Source organism: Apiospora kogelbergensis (assembly GCF_038363985.1).
Source record: "Apiospora kogelbergensis strain CBS 113332 chromosome Unknown utg000009l_segment0_segment0, whole genome shotgun sequence".
Lineage (NCBI taxonomy): Eukaryota > Fungi > Ascomycota > Sordariomycetes > Amphisphaeriales > Apiosporaceae > Apiospora > Apiospora kogelbergensis.
Window position 1 is genome coordinate 2,909,343 of NW_027117426.1, and position 14,236 is coordinate 2,923,578.

The 14,236-nt window shown below is 52.1% G+C and overlaps 7 protein-coding genes across 7 annotated transcripts; 1 reads left to right on the forward strand and 6 right to left on the reverse strand.

Annotated features, from left to right (window-relative positions):
* Window positions 1–260: 260 nt before the first annotated feature.
* On the reverse strand, window positions 261–910 carry PG998_014010 (uncharacterized protein; the record flags this gene model as incomplete). Its single annotated transcript, XM_066880826.1, has 3 exons — window positions 261–708; window positions 756–822; window positions 889–910. The coding sequence occupies 3 exons, from the start codon at window positions 908–910 to the stop codon at window positions 261–263; spliced, it is 537 nt and encodes a 178-aa protein (XP_066724965.1).
* Window positions 911–1,610: 700 nt separating this feature from the next.
* Window positions 1,611–2,430, forward strand: PG998_014011 (uncharacterized protein; the record flags this gene model as incomplete). The annotated part of the gene is made up of 3 exons (XM_066880827.1): window positions 1,611–1,933; window positions 1,973–2,066; window positions 2,116–2,430. 3 exons carry the CDS (start codon window positions 1,611–1,613, stop codon window positions 2,428–2,430), a joined length of 732 nt encoding a protein of 243 aa, XP_066724966.1.
* A 265-nt stretch (window positions 2,431–2,695) lies between these two features.
* Window positions 2,696–3,930, reverse strand: PG998_014012 (uncharacterized protein; the record flags this gene model as incomplete). The annotated part of the gene is made up of 3 exons (XM_066880828.1): window positions 2,696–3,339; window positions 3,450–3,504; window positions 3,559–3,930. The coding sequence occupies 3 exons, from the start codon at window positions 3,928–3,930 to the stop codon at window positions 2,696–2,698; spliced, it is 1,071 nt and encodes a 356-aa protein (XP_066724967.1).
* A 2,994-nt stretch (window positions 3,931–6,924) lies between these two features.
* Window positions 6,925–8,407, reverse strand: PG998_014013 (uncharacterized protein; the record flags this gene model as incomplete). The annotated part of the gene is made up of 2 exons (XM_066880829.1): window positions 6,925–7,667; window positions 7,897–8,407. The coding sequence occupies 2 exons, from the start codon at window positions 8,405–8,407 to the stop codon at window positions 6,925–6,927; spliced, it is 1,254 nt and encodes a 417-aa protein (XP_066724968.1).
* Window positions 8,408–9,162: 755 nt separating this feature from the next.
* Window positions 9,163–9,573, reverse strand: PG998_014014 (uncharacterized protein; the record flags this gene model as incomplete). The annotated part of the gene is made up of 1 exon (XM_066880830.1): window positions 9,163–9,573. One exon carries the CDS (start codon window positions 9,571–9,573, stop codon window positions 9,163–9,165), a length of 411 nt encoding a protein of 136 aa, XP_066724969.1.
* Window positions 9,574–9,825: 252 nt separating this feature from the next.
* PG998_014015 (P-loop containing nucleoside triphosphate hydrolase protein) lies at window positions 9,826–10,332 on the reverse strand (the record flags this gene model as incomplete). The annotated part of the gene is made up of 2 exons (XM_066880831.1): window positions 9,826–10,049; window positions 10,182–10,332. The coding sequence occupies 2 exons, from the start codon at window positions 10,330–10,332 to the stop codon at window positions 9,826–9,828; spliced, it is 375 nt and encodes a 124-aa protein (XP_066724970.1).
* A 1,428-nt stretch (window positions 10,333–11,760) lies between these two features.
* On the reverse strand, window positions 11,761–13,786 carry PG998_014016 (uncharacterized protein; the record flags this gene model as incomplete). The annotated part of the gene is made up of 5 exons (XM_066880832.1): window positions 11,761–12,571; window positions 12,654–13,102; window positions 13,198–13,270; window positions 13,349–13,403; window positions 13,567–13,786. 5 exons carry the CDS (start codon window positions 13,784–13,786, stop codon window positions 11,761–11,763), a joined length of 1,608 nt encoding a protein of 535 aa, XP_066724971.1.
* Between the last annotated feature and the right edge of the window lie 450 nt (window positions 13,787–14,236).

A 14,236-nucleotide genomic window follows, 5' to 3' on the forward strand; every position in this document is an offset into this window, starting at 1 on the left:
TGTACGCATGCTGAAATTCAACTGATTGGAAGCATCGTCATTGTTGGGAAACCAACTCAAATATTGAATTCTTAATTACTCGACATTCTCTTCGCCGAAAACGCCCAACATACCTATCCACATTTACGTAGACAACTCCTGTTTGGACCTTAATCATTTATTCATGGGTATCAACTAAAAACCTCCACCATTCTCTATAGGTAGATCCAATTTAACACGACCAAGAGTCAAGGCAAGAGCCAAAAGACCTCGACTAGCGCCTAGCCGTACAAGCCGTCAGGGTCATCATTATCCTCGTCGTCATCTGCAGGCACCTCGAACTTCTTCTTCTCCGTCAGGTCCTGCCGGCAGAGAGGACATGTGCCCTTGCCCGAGAGCCAGTGGCCGACGCACTCGAGGTCGAAGCGGTGGCCGCCAGCACAGGGCAGCTCGACAACGAGCGGGTACGGGTCATCCAAGTAAGCCTCGGCGCAGATGGGGCAGCTGTCTTCTTGCTTCAGCTGCTTCTTAGGCACCCGCTCCAGCTGGTCCAGGTACTCTTGGGTGACGCCCCGGATGCGTTCTGGCGGGCTGTCGATGTCGGACTCGAGAACGCTGATCAAGCCCTCGAGGAACAAGCGGTTGCCGTCCGAGGGTGCCGTCGAGGCCAACGAAGCCATCTGGTCTTGCAGCAGACGAAACAGTCCCGCTGCGTCGGGGGCGTGGGTCCTGCGTGGTGGGTGGTGGTATCGGGCGAGAGCTGGTGCAGGAGCGACGTATAGGAGGCCATGTCGGGACGCCGTGTGTGTTTTCGGTTGTTGGTGTCTTTGACGTTATGCTCGACTGTGTTTGCACGCTCATTGTTAGGTCTTGAACCGATAGAGGGAGTTTGCCGCTGTGCGGACGTACCTTCGTAGGGATTGGAAGCCATGGTGGGCGGTTGTGTTGGTAAAATGCTGCTTGCAAGATACAGGGAACTCAGGGTAGGTAAGAACCAAGTCCTTCTAAGTGCAACGTGGGCTGTGTATGCCGTGAGGTATGCCGTTGTTTGTTGATGGTGAATGCAGATTGATGGCGAAGGTCACAAAGGTCACGAGGCCGTGGAAAGCAACGGCAATTGATGTCAACCGAATACTAAAATGCCCCGCCAGGCAACTGGAGCTTGGCGCGGCCAGTTTCCGCACCCCTCGTTACCTAATTCTGCAGCGTGCGCCTCGCTACCGGTTCAGCGACAGCAGTGGCAGGGGTAAAGGGAAACAGCTACAAACAATACTACTCGCTGGTGGCTGACAAAGCCCACGGGTATTTCTAATGGAGCGTGTTCCGGTGCTAAGTGGCTTTGCAAAGCCATTTTCTAGACCGGAGCAAATATTAGCCCGGAAGCTCTCGTGAGCTTTCCTGGATTCTCAAGACCAGATGTCAGCCAGAAGGGGATTTGCTGTTATATCAACTCTGTTCTCGAGATTATTGGGAAGAAGTTGGTAGCTTCAGAATACTACGGCATCCTCACTTTCTCTCAAAAATATTCAATATATTACGTAACCTTTTTCATCCTCACGTTGTTTACAATCGCTGTTGCCATTCGTTTTGAAGACAAAATATGTATATATCTGATCTGCGTGGTTAAACACATGTCTACAGTGGCTGTCATCGGTTGCACCGGACAGGTCGGCTCACACCTCCTGTCCACCCTTCTGGGCCTCGATACCATCAAGGCCGTCCATACCATCTCCCGGCGCTCACCACGGGTGTCGGCGCCCAAGCTATCAGCCCACGTCGAGAGCGATACGGCCAGATGGATATCGACGCTCGCCGCCATCACGCCGCCCCCGGACGTGGTATTCTCCGCCCTTGGGACGACGCGGGAGCAAGCCGGCGGGGCTGCGAACCAATGGAAGATCGACCACGACTGTGAGATCGCCCCCTCCCCTTACTGTGCGATCCATTACCACAGGTACTCACCCTAGTGTGCATTGTGTGACTCCCGCAAAAGTCTGCATTCAGCTGATATTACCAAAACGTGGAGTGAACGTAGAGTTAGCGAGATCCGCCCGCACCCAAGGCGTCAAGTCCTTTGGCTTCGTGTCGTGCGCCAGCACCTAAGGCCTGCTGGCGCGCGTAATGCCGTATCTACAGATGAAGCAGGGCGTTGAGAACGCGGTCCAGTCCCTCGGCTTCGAGCAGCAGGCCATCGTCCTGCGGCCGGGCCTCATTCTCAGTGAGCGCGAGCGCGAGAACCAGGGGGCATCTTTTCTCAAATCGCTGATTCGTGGCATTGGTGGTGTCAGCCAAGCGTGGCACGACAATCTTGGCCAGGAGGCCGATACTATCGCCCGCGCTGCAGTCAAAGCCGCCCTACTGTCGACGGAGTCGGACAAAGCGCCCGGGCGATATTGGGTTGTCGAAAGGCAGGATATTGTAAGCTTAGGTCGTGATAAATGGGAATTCTGAGAGAGATGTAAACTTGTATCGAAACTGTTCAGCACCAGAATGTAGCAAACCCGTCCTAACATTCCAACGCGATGTCTCCCAATGATATCGCATCAGTACGAATAGACTGTCGTTTGCCATGAGCCAATACGAGAGAGCGGGTGGAAACGTCCATTCGCGTGGTAAAATTTTGAACCACCTTTTGCGAATATATTTTTGTCTATTGTATGGCCGAGTTGGACTCTAGTCTGGCCACTGAAATGATAAGCCCTCTCTTGTTGCAGATCTATTTCATGTCACGAGCCAGATATTCCTTTTCCGTCGAGAACGTCTCTTCCTGGTCATAAAGCCAGGGTTCGTTCTGCATCTCTATCTCCTCCTTTGTCAGAACAAGCGGGTTGCCCCGATAATCTAGACGAACGCCAGGCCAAACGAAGGTGCGCCATATGTAGCCAAGGATGCTGGGGTCCTCCAGGCTGGGCGCAATGTGGCTCGATATAAGTTCCTGGTGCTTCTCGGGTATGATCGACCAGTGCAGGCCGGGGTACAAGTGGTGGACGGTGTGGTAGCCATTATTGAAACAGAGCCAGTTCAACAGCGGATCCGTAAAGTTGCGTGCGAAGTTGTACTTGGATTTGATGTCGCAGCCATCATGCTGCAGCATGTTCAGCGACAGGATGCAGTACTTGGCGTAAAATTGCGGGAGCAGCGCAAACCAAACCCAGCGCCGCCAATCAAGCAGTATCAGCACGGCCATGGTACCAAAGACGAAGACCTCCTCGCGTCTGCGCTGCCGTGCGATGGGCCGGTTCAAACGCGCCTGGGCAGCAAAGTAAAGCTTGTCATCATCGCCTCCCGTCAACACGACGTGGAAGAAGAAGAGCAGGCCGTTCAAGAAATGCCAACGATAGCGGACCTTGGTAGTGCGCACTAAGTTCAGATGACATAATTAGCGTAATCCTTGGAGGTCCACTGAGTTCTTATGAACTCAGCAAGTGACAGATCCAAACTTCCGATCCAAACTTCCGATCGAAACTCACTGATATCTCGAGCCTGCTGCGGGTATTTGTGGTGCGATAGGTTGTGGCCGGGTACCTGCCGAAGGCATGTCAGCGCTAAAATGCGGAATAGGAGAGGCATACGACTTACGAAGACTGACACCGGGAAACCGTACTGCAGCGACAGGCAGATCTGGTAGAGATTGTTCAACACTGGCTTCCAGAAGACGGGGACGTGGATGGCGTTGTGCGTGGCCACGGCGCCCATGAAGGACAGCTGGAACAGAGACAGCCACGTCACGAACGAGGCCACGCCGCCGGATAGCGGTGAAGTGTAGTTTCCCCAGGCAAAGATGAAGACGACGAAGAAGAGGCCGGTGCATCCAATCATCCGGAGATCCTCAATATGCCTCAGCCATGGCTTTCTGGCGCGGTTGCTCCCGCTGCTTGGAGGCTTGGGCGGCCTCAATTGGCTCTGCTTTGCATCGTCATTCCTGGTGACTGTCGCAATTTCGGATATCATGGTTGAAGGGCAACAGCTCGAAGAGAGTGTTTCTGTGTCTCAACTCCAAGATTGAGAGAGGGGTGGCCTGGAATGCCGAGACGATCCGGGGAGAGGAAAAGAACGGATATGAGGTCGTAGCGAATGTGCATGTAGTTGTAGTCAATGTTGTCAACAAAGATGACGGCTTTCCGTTTTCTTTATGCTTAGGGTCTCAGGAATCTAGTGCGAACGGCCAACGGGATCGGCCAACGTTGCATTCCACAAAATCAGGAATGACGTGTGGCCAACTTCCATCATTTCATTTTATTTTACTTATGTACACAGCAGGCAGTCAGATCAGCCCAAGCCGTTTCCACTTCTTCTTCTGAAATGATCCGTATCTGATTATTTGATTATTTGATGGGTTCGGTGTTAGTTGGCCTGTAGGAGGGCGGTAAGCCCAACCCAGGCTCGCGTGCAGGGTAGAGGACAGGGCGCAGCTGGGGGGGAGGAGGGGGCAAACGAATGCATCAGCAGCAGCAGTCTGGCTGGGCGGCCTCGGACGGCTTTGCTTGACCGAGACATGGTTTCCCATTTGTTATGTGGATTCGTGGGCTCATACGGCACGCGCATGCGCGCAGGAAGGAGGAATGAGGAGATGAGAGGAGAAAAAAAGAAGAAGAAAAGATCCAAGTGCCAAGAGGAATGCGACATGCAGAAGCTTCTTTCGCTGAGCGCCATGCAGCGCTGCATTGCACCTGGCACCATCGCTACCCGAGTCGTTGGCGTCGTTGGCAGCAGTCAGTGGGCCCATAGGCTGGTAGGGGCCAGTAGGACGGACCCTTGGGCGCGCTGGGGTTTGGGCCCACCTGTCACTGGGCCTCCCAGCATCGCCCCCAACCCTTCCAACTGTTTTTTTTTATCTCCCTTGTCTCGTCCTTACTCCCTCCGTATAAGTACATGCATATCTAATATGTATAGTACGCGTATTCACAAGCCACGATATGGCCCCTGGACCTTGGACCTCCAAATGCCACTAACCCCAGAACCCCAGTCCAGTGGGCTGCGCCCTATCTAGCTTCATTCGGCAAGTCTACATAAATAGGTCCGCTGCCCAGGACACTTACGGGCAAACCAACGTCCGCATCTCGTCTTGCCCCGGAGGTGGTGATGATTCGCGTTCGTCCAGAACGATGGGTTCGATGCGCTTTGCAACCACCCCACCCAATTCCACCACGCTCGTATTCAAAGCGTCAGCTGACAATGGGTTACAACTTGCTGTCTAGAGGCACAGCGTCTGTAAAACATTAATCATATAGGTGGCACTGTCAACGGCTCTGTAATTCGGTGCTCGGTAGCTCTTTAGTGACTATGCCTACTGACCTTCAATATCCATTGGTGTAAGGCGCAGCAGCCACCAGCACAAGTGCGTATCGGCCATCAGACTACTGTGATCTGATGTGATTCCATATTATCCGGCGTCATGCCCTCCTTCCGCCGCTTCCAGAGCGGGTCAAGATCGTGGCCAGCGTGTACGTGTACCCAGTTCAGGCATGTTGGCGCTGGAGGATTTTGGGGGGCTTCACTAGAAAGATTCCGCCGGAGTTGATGATTAGGAGGAAAGGAGAGGCGGAAAGGGCAATCAGCAAGATGGAAGGGTCATTGGGGAACCACCACTCTCTTCTAGGAGGTACGTTCCGCGAGGCCTGGCAACTCTTTTGGCTATACCAAGGGCTTACTTCTCGTTTTACATAGCCTGTAACCCCAAAGAGATATCTGCGAGCGGGAAGGATCGCGAGCTTTACCACTCTTCGAAAGTGACCAGACGAGCTATAGAGGGATAATGGCTAAGGCCATCGATGAGAAGCCGAGAAGGTGAATCGAACAACCCCCCTGACTACTTGACGTCGCCCCCTTTAATCTTTCCCTGCCCATTGGTAACCACTAGGGAAGGGGCTCATCAATATGCATTATCATTTCCACCAGACACTAACTATGCGGTCTACCCTGAAGCAAGATGCTAGTAGTGCTTTCAGATCGTTGAACGGCAAAATTCTTTATTTTTTCTAATAAAGGTGTAGTAGTGCCAAACGCTCAGGTGAGCCCAGCATAAGAGTACCACCGCGGTTTCACAGCGTATGCCACGATTTCCTCCCAACACCTTCACCGATTGGGATATTTTTCCGGGCATACGAATCCATAGGCAGAAGTTATAGCCGATCATCGGTCTAGTAGGCGGCTTCGGCCGCTTCCTACAATATATCCTTTCAATTGCGAACGCGCAGCCTATATCAAACTACGCCGTATTATCCCCATCTAGTACCACTGGAATAATAATATACTAAATCTTTACTGTATTTAACTAAATAACTTTTATTAATTAATGACCAGGGCATTAATTTGTCGTTACTAGGTAGAGTAACACATGATTAAGACAGCAATTACATGAATCTACTTCATGATTTTGCTCTAACCTCGATATAATAGTGGCACTATGCGTCACCTGTTGAGGCTGAAAGCCGGTAGTGGGTAGAAAGTCGGTGTTTATAGGCTCTCCGAGGTAGCTTATGCAGACTGTGGCCACGCTTGGTCAAAGGTCAAAAAAGGAGTGGATGTACCATGATCAGCCTATCCCGACTGAGTGAGATGTATCATGACTAAATTAGCACTGTATAAGAAAGGGAGGTGTAATATACGTGTGTTTTTGAGGAGAGTACTATCTCGCTTGCTTGCTGGAGCCAAATTACCTTTCTCAAGTAACATGGAAGGATCGATACTGGTGTTGGTAAAGAACTCCAAAGATTAAACATGAAGATGCTCAGGAGGTGCGTTTCTAGGTTGAAATTCTCTGGGCTGGCTGGCATTGTCGTCAACCAGTCCAAACCGACCAACTCGTGTCGCCCACTAACTTCAGGAGGGCAGCTGCGCGTCGTGTTACCAATTGTTCACTCCATCGGTATTCCCATCATGCATAAACCGGTGCTGTAACTCCCCTAGTAGGCCCTCACTCGTCTTCTTGCGCTATGTTTGCCATCACCAATGGTAATCATCAAACCATCCGTTGTAGCCATTTTCCTTCGAAATTACGATATACGACCCAGAACAGGGACCGCTTCTCAACTCGTCTCTGTCGTCTCCCCCTTGCAGCATCGGTGTGCACATGATGTTTCCGTTTCGTTGAGATTCTAACCAACCGGAGCCGCCCAACATCCCTTCGCTTCTCGGGCCCCAGTAGCCTGACCTGAAAGTCACTGCCGTTAGCCCTGGCTTGCCCACCTCGCCGGTCTTCATCATGAGGTGTTCGAACATCGCCGTGGCTGACCTGACGGTGAGGGCCGGCTGCCGGTATTCGTCTATCCATGTACAGCAACGCGGCGGCACCTCGCCGTTGGTCACTGAGCTATGACCGAACTCCCCCTGATGGTGTTTGCAGTCGCTCGCTAGCTGCAAGTACATCGTCAAATTCTTGAGCGACGCCGGCGCACCCTCGACAATGGCATCCAGCATCTCCCACGGCCAGGTTCCGTTGGGGTCCAAATCTATAGACAGCTCCTGAAGGTTGGGGGCTAGCGTATGCATGTCCCGCAGGTCTGCCAAGGGGATCATGGGGCGGGGGCTAATTCCCAAGGTCTCGCGAACGCGCCATTCGAGGCTCCTCAGCGACTCAGAGTGGTGCAATATCCATGGCCTGGTCTCGGCGAATGACGTAACTTTGTCCGGAATATCATAAAGAAGATCGTGGGTGACGAACGAGATCCGCTCCAACGTGTTCTGTCCTAGCGCTAGAAATAGCCCGGTAAACATGTTGTCGAGAAGGGCCAAGCCCTCTCAAGCTTGTGAGCTTGGGTATTAGATGCTCGACCAACAAGTCGGTTCCGCCGTGGCAATGTGCGAGGGTCAAATGCTGCAGCTTAGAGAAATCCATGGCCCTGGTCCACAGCTCCAAACTGGTCAGATGACACTGCGCCCCGGGCAAAGAACAGCGTGCCGCATACCAAGCCCAACCTAGGCTGCCCTTCCATCCCATCTCCCAAATTATCTTGAAATCCCAAACATCCTCGATATCTATCTCCCCGTGGTACCAGTCTAAGGAGAAGTTGTGAATTCTTTCGTAGAGATTACGCCATATTCTCCAAGACGGCGGCCGAACCCAGTTGGCTTCCCGATCTGCAAAGTCGTAGCCCCGGAGTTTGAGAGACTCCAGTGCTGCCGCATACTTTGTGCTCTTAAAGGGGCTTAGGGGCAAGATGTAAGCGCCGTCGTAAGGCGAGCAGGTCCTGTCGTCAATGGACAAATCCAGGTTGCGGATCTCGGGACAGGTGCCAAGCCTCTCGTGAACTAAGTCGAGATAGGTGTCCGATCTACCGCCGAAGCTCCGTCCCGGAAATAAAATATCAATTGCAGAAATCTGCTGCGGCTTTGAGATGAGTTTGAGTTCCGAATGACACGGGATCTCCAAAGCCGTGATGAAGACCAGCACGGAAAGGAATAAAAGAGCACGGGCGAGTTGCGCCATGGTGCGTAGTGGTCTTCACAAAGAGTAGACAGTCGGCAACACAATGTGCCCCCGTAGGGAGCGCCATGTAAGGAATTTATTTATACGAGAACAACGTATTAGCGCTAACACCGTGTCCACATCGAAAATCCCAGTCAGCCTTTGGGGCAATGTCAGAAGAGGAGACGAAAGCTGAGTTGAAAGCCAGGCTGCGAATTATCATTACTTGAAGTTTTCTCAGGACCATGTTCATGACTGAAGTCTGGCTGAAAAAGGGGCTGATGACTATATGGAAGCTGCACAAATAGCAAAACAGATAAACTAGCATATAAGGTTGCTCGGTCACTCTGGATCTGTCCCGCCTTGTGAAGCTAACTCTGGGACCAATCTGATTTCTTCAAGAGAGAAGTAAGTTTCGCCGCCAAACCGATTGCAAGATTCCAATCCTTCTGTTAGAGCATCGTGCTCTTTCTGTAGTTGTGCACGCTCATCCCTGACGTCCTCGGATTCGGAAGCAAGACGAGTAAGCTCGGCGTAAAATACCTGGTTCACCACCTCAGCGGTAAAAATGTTAGGGAGCTCTTGGATGAGGCAGTTCTCAATCGTAAGTATGATGGCGATGTCGGTGAAAGTGCGCAAGGCCATTTGGTAAAATCAGCAACAATGATCTCATCATTCGGCGCGACATGCAGGCAGTGAACAGCAGTAGTATGCTTCAGACTTTTCGATCAGACCTTCAACGCCAAACTTGCTCACTGTCGCATCGCCGGTTGCGACTAGTCCCAGAACAGTTCCACGGCAAGTCGATCGTTTGGAGTGCCAGGGAATTCGATACCTTGATTCGCAAAGAAGAGGTCCTCTAGTTCTTCAGCAATGTCCTCGAAACTAACCTCAAGCGGCAACTCAAAATCGTAAGGGTCTAGCAATCCCGCAAGGTAGATTGGCACCCCTATATCGGTATCGGATGATGTAGAGTCGCTCTCGCTCTTCCAACGTTTGGGCATAATGGTACGGCGAGAGCCTCCGATAGCAAGAATGAAAGAAAAGACGCGGTTAAGGTCCCTTATTAACGCCCGGAGTTTCTTGATTCTCTTAGTAAACTCCGGAGTGTTGTCCTCAGGGTCTGCATATAAGCCCCCTAATAATTCTTCGCTATTATTGCCCGCCTCGGCGAGTAAAGACAGCATGTAAAATCGAGAAGGGATCTTATCTGAGTGAGACCGCAATTATCGTGGTGTAGATCGAGGTTCTTCGAGACGCTTGTACGCCTGCTGCCGACTAGAAGAACTCATTTTCATTCTTGTCTCTCTTATCGCCAGAACCCTCAGCCTCGAACTCGGTGCGATTTCACAGCACATGCCATCCAAGGGAAAATTGGTGGGACTGGTCCTGGTTCTTCATCAAATGGATGAAGGCCTCCCCGTCGTTGGATTTCGAACTTAGCAGATCAGGTTTGGTAATGATGCCCGAGTCCTGTCTTTGTTCTTTTCGTGGAGCTTGACTTTGGACATGACCTTTCTCATGATAAGCTGGTTCTGGGCAGAGACAATGGCGAGGATGATGATGTTCTTCTTCTTCATGTACCTCTTGGCAAGCCGATTTACAACATCGTGGCCCGCCGCGAACTGGGTGTCATCTTCTGAGTGATAGAAGCCCGGCAGGTCTACAAGCGGGGCACGTCGACTCTAGTCCTGTCATCAGTCCGGAGTATCTGTTCCGTAGGGAAGTGGGTGCACAGTTTGTCATGGACGGGGGAAGCGTACCCTCGATATGGATTCCAGCACCGAACTCTTACCCGAGGACTGGTCACCCACGACAATGATCTGGGGTAGATCAACGAAGCGTCCTGCTCTATGTTTGCGCAACCCATCAATGGCATTGAGGAGAGCCTTTTGCACCCGGCGCAGCTGATCCAAAGCAGCTGTATCCAAGGAGATGTCAGCCATATCAAGCAGGAATCCGGAACAGATAAATATGCCAACGAATAATGAATGATGAATATACAATGGGATAGCGATTTTTGGAATTCTCTTGATGTTTCGTGTTTCACCTTGTTTGTTTTATACAATAGGGATTTGAGATATGTAGTTAGTCTTATTTTAACACACGGGCACGCTATATCTGATATAGTATAGCCTTCAGACGACGATCACTGTATCGACGCATGCGCGCGTTATTAAATTCGACAGGCGCTCCATCTCAGTAATGGGAGGAAATGATCTCTCGTTGGGATCGCATCGAGAGAATAATAGCTTTTAAGGGCCAGTATAAGGACATGTAGCTGGCACATCGAGATACGCGTCTTATGTCTGTGCTTATACACGTACGACTGCCCGGGATCCTGAGACCTAACAGCAGAAGTGACATTCAGTCTGCAGCATTGAACATCTTGACACAGACCGGTGGCTAGCCTCTCGGCATTTTGGAATCAGTTTCGGCGTTGTTACGTCTGCTCGATACACTTCTGGTGTGACAACAGTGCGTCCCACGGGCAGCATGGAAGGATGTAACGGTGTTTATGTACGTATGCTCCGGCTCAATAGGCGTCTCGTTTCCGGCAGGCTAGGTGCATCTGAAATTGAGTCGGATTGATTGAGGGAAAGTCTAAAAGAATGGGTTGCTGCAGGAACATTACTAGTTTCCGTCGCCCTCGTTTCTGCTCATTGGCCACTGCGTCTACAAACGTCGGTGATCTCCCCGTAACCGGCATGTACGGCACGGACCGGCGTATGCGTTAATCAGGTTTTCGGCCGCCGCTTATGCGAGAGTCACCCTTGCGCCGCGCGGCGACATCCGCTTTGCCCTGTGTGATGGTATACTCTTAGGTAAGGCATACCACCTTCTCCACATCTTGTGCCTGTGGTTGCCGGCCAGGAGGCGTAGGGCTACGTGTTTCCTCAATCCCGTCGACCGTGGAATGCCGGCCGCAATGTGGAGAAACGGGGGAGGGGTCCTTTGGATTATCGCGACCTGGGGAATTGGCTGTCCTCCCGGGCATGGGCATGGACTCGCACTGTCGGAATAAGCCGGGGTTTCTGGTGGGTGTGCAGACGGCGTCTTTCTATCACGGCCGCCAAATCGCAATCAAGGGGACATGCAGTCTCTTATCTGAACTTCCGGAATTACGGATATAGCGCTTTGTTAGGTCTTCTTTTGCTAGTAGAACACCCCCTTTCTCCCGTCCTATAATTACGCATGCCCACTTTGATGCGGCTGGGGATCCCCCGTAAACTTTATTTTCGCTGCCGCAACCTTAGCTTAGTCCAAGATAGGCCTGTCCCCCCCCTGATCCGATGATAACATATAAGTCATGACTCGTGTATCGCAGTAGACAACCACACGTCTTGTTGTCTGATTGGCCGCCTCCAGCCTCTCTATCTCTCGGACGAATCTGGCCTTGACCTACACATCAGCGATACCATCGGGACGTCGTACTTGGCATGCCCGTATGCGGCGTAGTACACGATGCCGAAAAGGAGCCACCCCGCCAGCACAACGATCGAATAGTTCATATTTTGCGGGGTGACGGGCATGGCTGTGGGAAATGTGGAAAACACAATCGCCACTGTCATCCACACGAGACTGACGACGTTGAGGACCCTGCCAAGGCCGCGGCCCAGCTTGAAGGGTCCCAGCATGTGCGAGTCCAGTCGCTCGCGCCCGCCGAACAGCATGTAGGCGATGGGTAGCATGTACGAGATGTACATGGAGATGATGGACATGGACAGGATGGCGTTGAAGGCCGTCGTGTTTCCCAAGTAGATGAAGCCCAGGACCATCTGGAAGCCCGTGATGACGAGGATGCAGCGGACGGGGACGTGTTGCGCGTCGCTGACAGCGCTGAAGTAGTGATCAAAGGGGATGGCCTTGTCGCGCGAGAAGGCCCACATGGTCCGCGAGGTCGACGTGACGCCAGACATGTTGGCCACCATGGCGAGGACGGCAATCACGAGTGACATGAAGGTCGCGCCAATGGAGGAACGGGTGACGTCGTGGAAAAGCTGCATGTAGGGAAACCCGGTGGAGGTCGACAGGAGCGACTCGAGGTTGGTGATGGAGAAGAGAAAGACGATGCAGTAGATCAGTCCCATGATGCCGTTCACTACCACGCTGCCCACCATGGCCAGAGGTACGTTTCGAGCCGCGTTGGGGATCTCTTCGGACAGATGGCATGCAGCGTCATAACTTGATAGTGTGAATGTTAGCAGTTGATTCTTCATGTGCACAAGTAGAGAGCAAGAAGGAAACGAGACTCAAAACAACGTACCCAAGGAAGGGGTAGATTGCACTGATCAACCCGACTAGCCACGCCACCCCATCGCTTTCCCAGCCGCTGCTGTTTGTGACCTCGACAAAGACAAAATTGGCCGATGTCTTGGTCGACATGACGCCAAGTATCACGACAATGGCGACAAACCCTGCAATGTGGACGACGCCCGAGGCCAGATTAAGGTGCGGGAGGAGCTTGGGTCCCCAGATGTTGATGGCCGCTGAGTAGGCCAGGACCGCCCAAACCAGCAGCATGGCGTGCCATCGCTCCGGGACGTAACTCGGGTTGTTCATGATGACTAAGGCCTGGAGCTGTAGCCCGGCGGCAAAGCAGGCCGATGTAGTGAAGATGATCTGGGCTCCGAGTGAAATCCATCCCGTGGAATATGATGCGACTCTTCGGCTTGAACTAGGGGCTAGGGCGGCGACCCAGTAGTACTGGCCACCCTTTGACAAAGGAAATCGACGAGTTAGCAAAATCACTTTTCCGATGGTGATATGTATACTCATGGAAGGGTCGGCGTTCAAAGGGGCAGACTTACGGCTGTCGGGTATATGGACGCAATTTCTCCCAGTGAAGATGCGATGGCTATCGCACAGACAAAGGACAAAATACTGGATACAAAAGATCACGTTTAGAGTCTGATGGGGCGATATGCTCGTTAAGAATGGGGTGGTAGGTAGGTCACTTACTAATTATAAAAAAGGCAAGGTGCACCGCCGCTGATTAGGGCCGCGGCTACAACACCTACTTATAGCGTTAGTATCCATCTCTTGAAATAAGTAAAACAGTGTCTCCAGAAACAACATGGACAACTCTATGATGAAGTTGAGTAGGCAGCCCGCCCGAGACAAACTGAAAAGGGGGAGGAGGGGGGGCGAGGGGGTTGACCACGAAAACTGTTCCTTACCGCTTAACGCTTCGTAAGTCGCCATCAAACAGAGCGACAAAGCTATGAGGGATGGTAGAGAAAATGTACGGTCTAGTTCTTGGGAATATCCTGCTTGTGCCAAGCGGGCCTCATCGCCGTTGGAGGGGCCGAGAGAGCCCCTTAGAATGCTGGGAGGCGCCTCTGTTGTGGCATTTTCGACATCCCTCTTCAAGACATGGCCTTTTTCGTTGGAATACATGATGGGATCTGTTAACAAGAAAGGCCTTGTACAACGGGTTGTGGTGATTTCCTGGAAGGGAGGAAGTCGGTAGTCGGTCGGAGCGTGTCTTATAAGCCAAGTCAGCCGACTCAGTCGGACCAATTGATTGAAACTGCCGAGACTCCTAACAGGAACCGTCACACCAACCACTACACGGCTACGCGGCCTATATCTAGATTGCAGACAGATTTCCAACCTGCATCTGCACGCATACCAGGCTCCGACTCGCTTATCAGCCTGGATCTGTGTATGTAGGGTATCATGGCCGTCACGACGGTTGCTTCCTGGAGCTGGAGCTGGCAAGACAGCGCAACCACCGGATTTAGGCCAGTAAAACACACTCCCCCATCCCTGTAACAAAGATAAGCACCGTTACATAGGGGCGACTTCGCCTGTACAAGCTCGTGCATGCGCGGTAGGCGGGCTTAT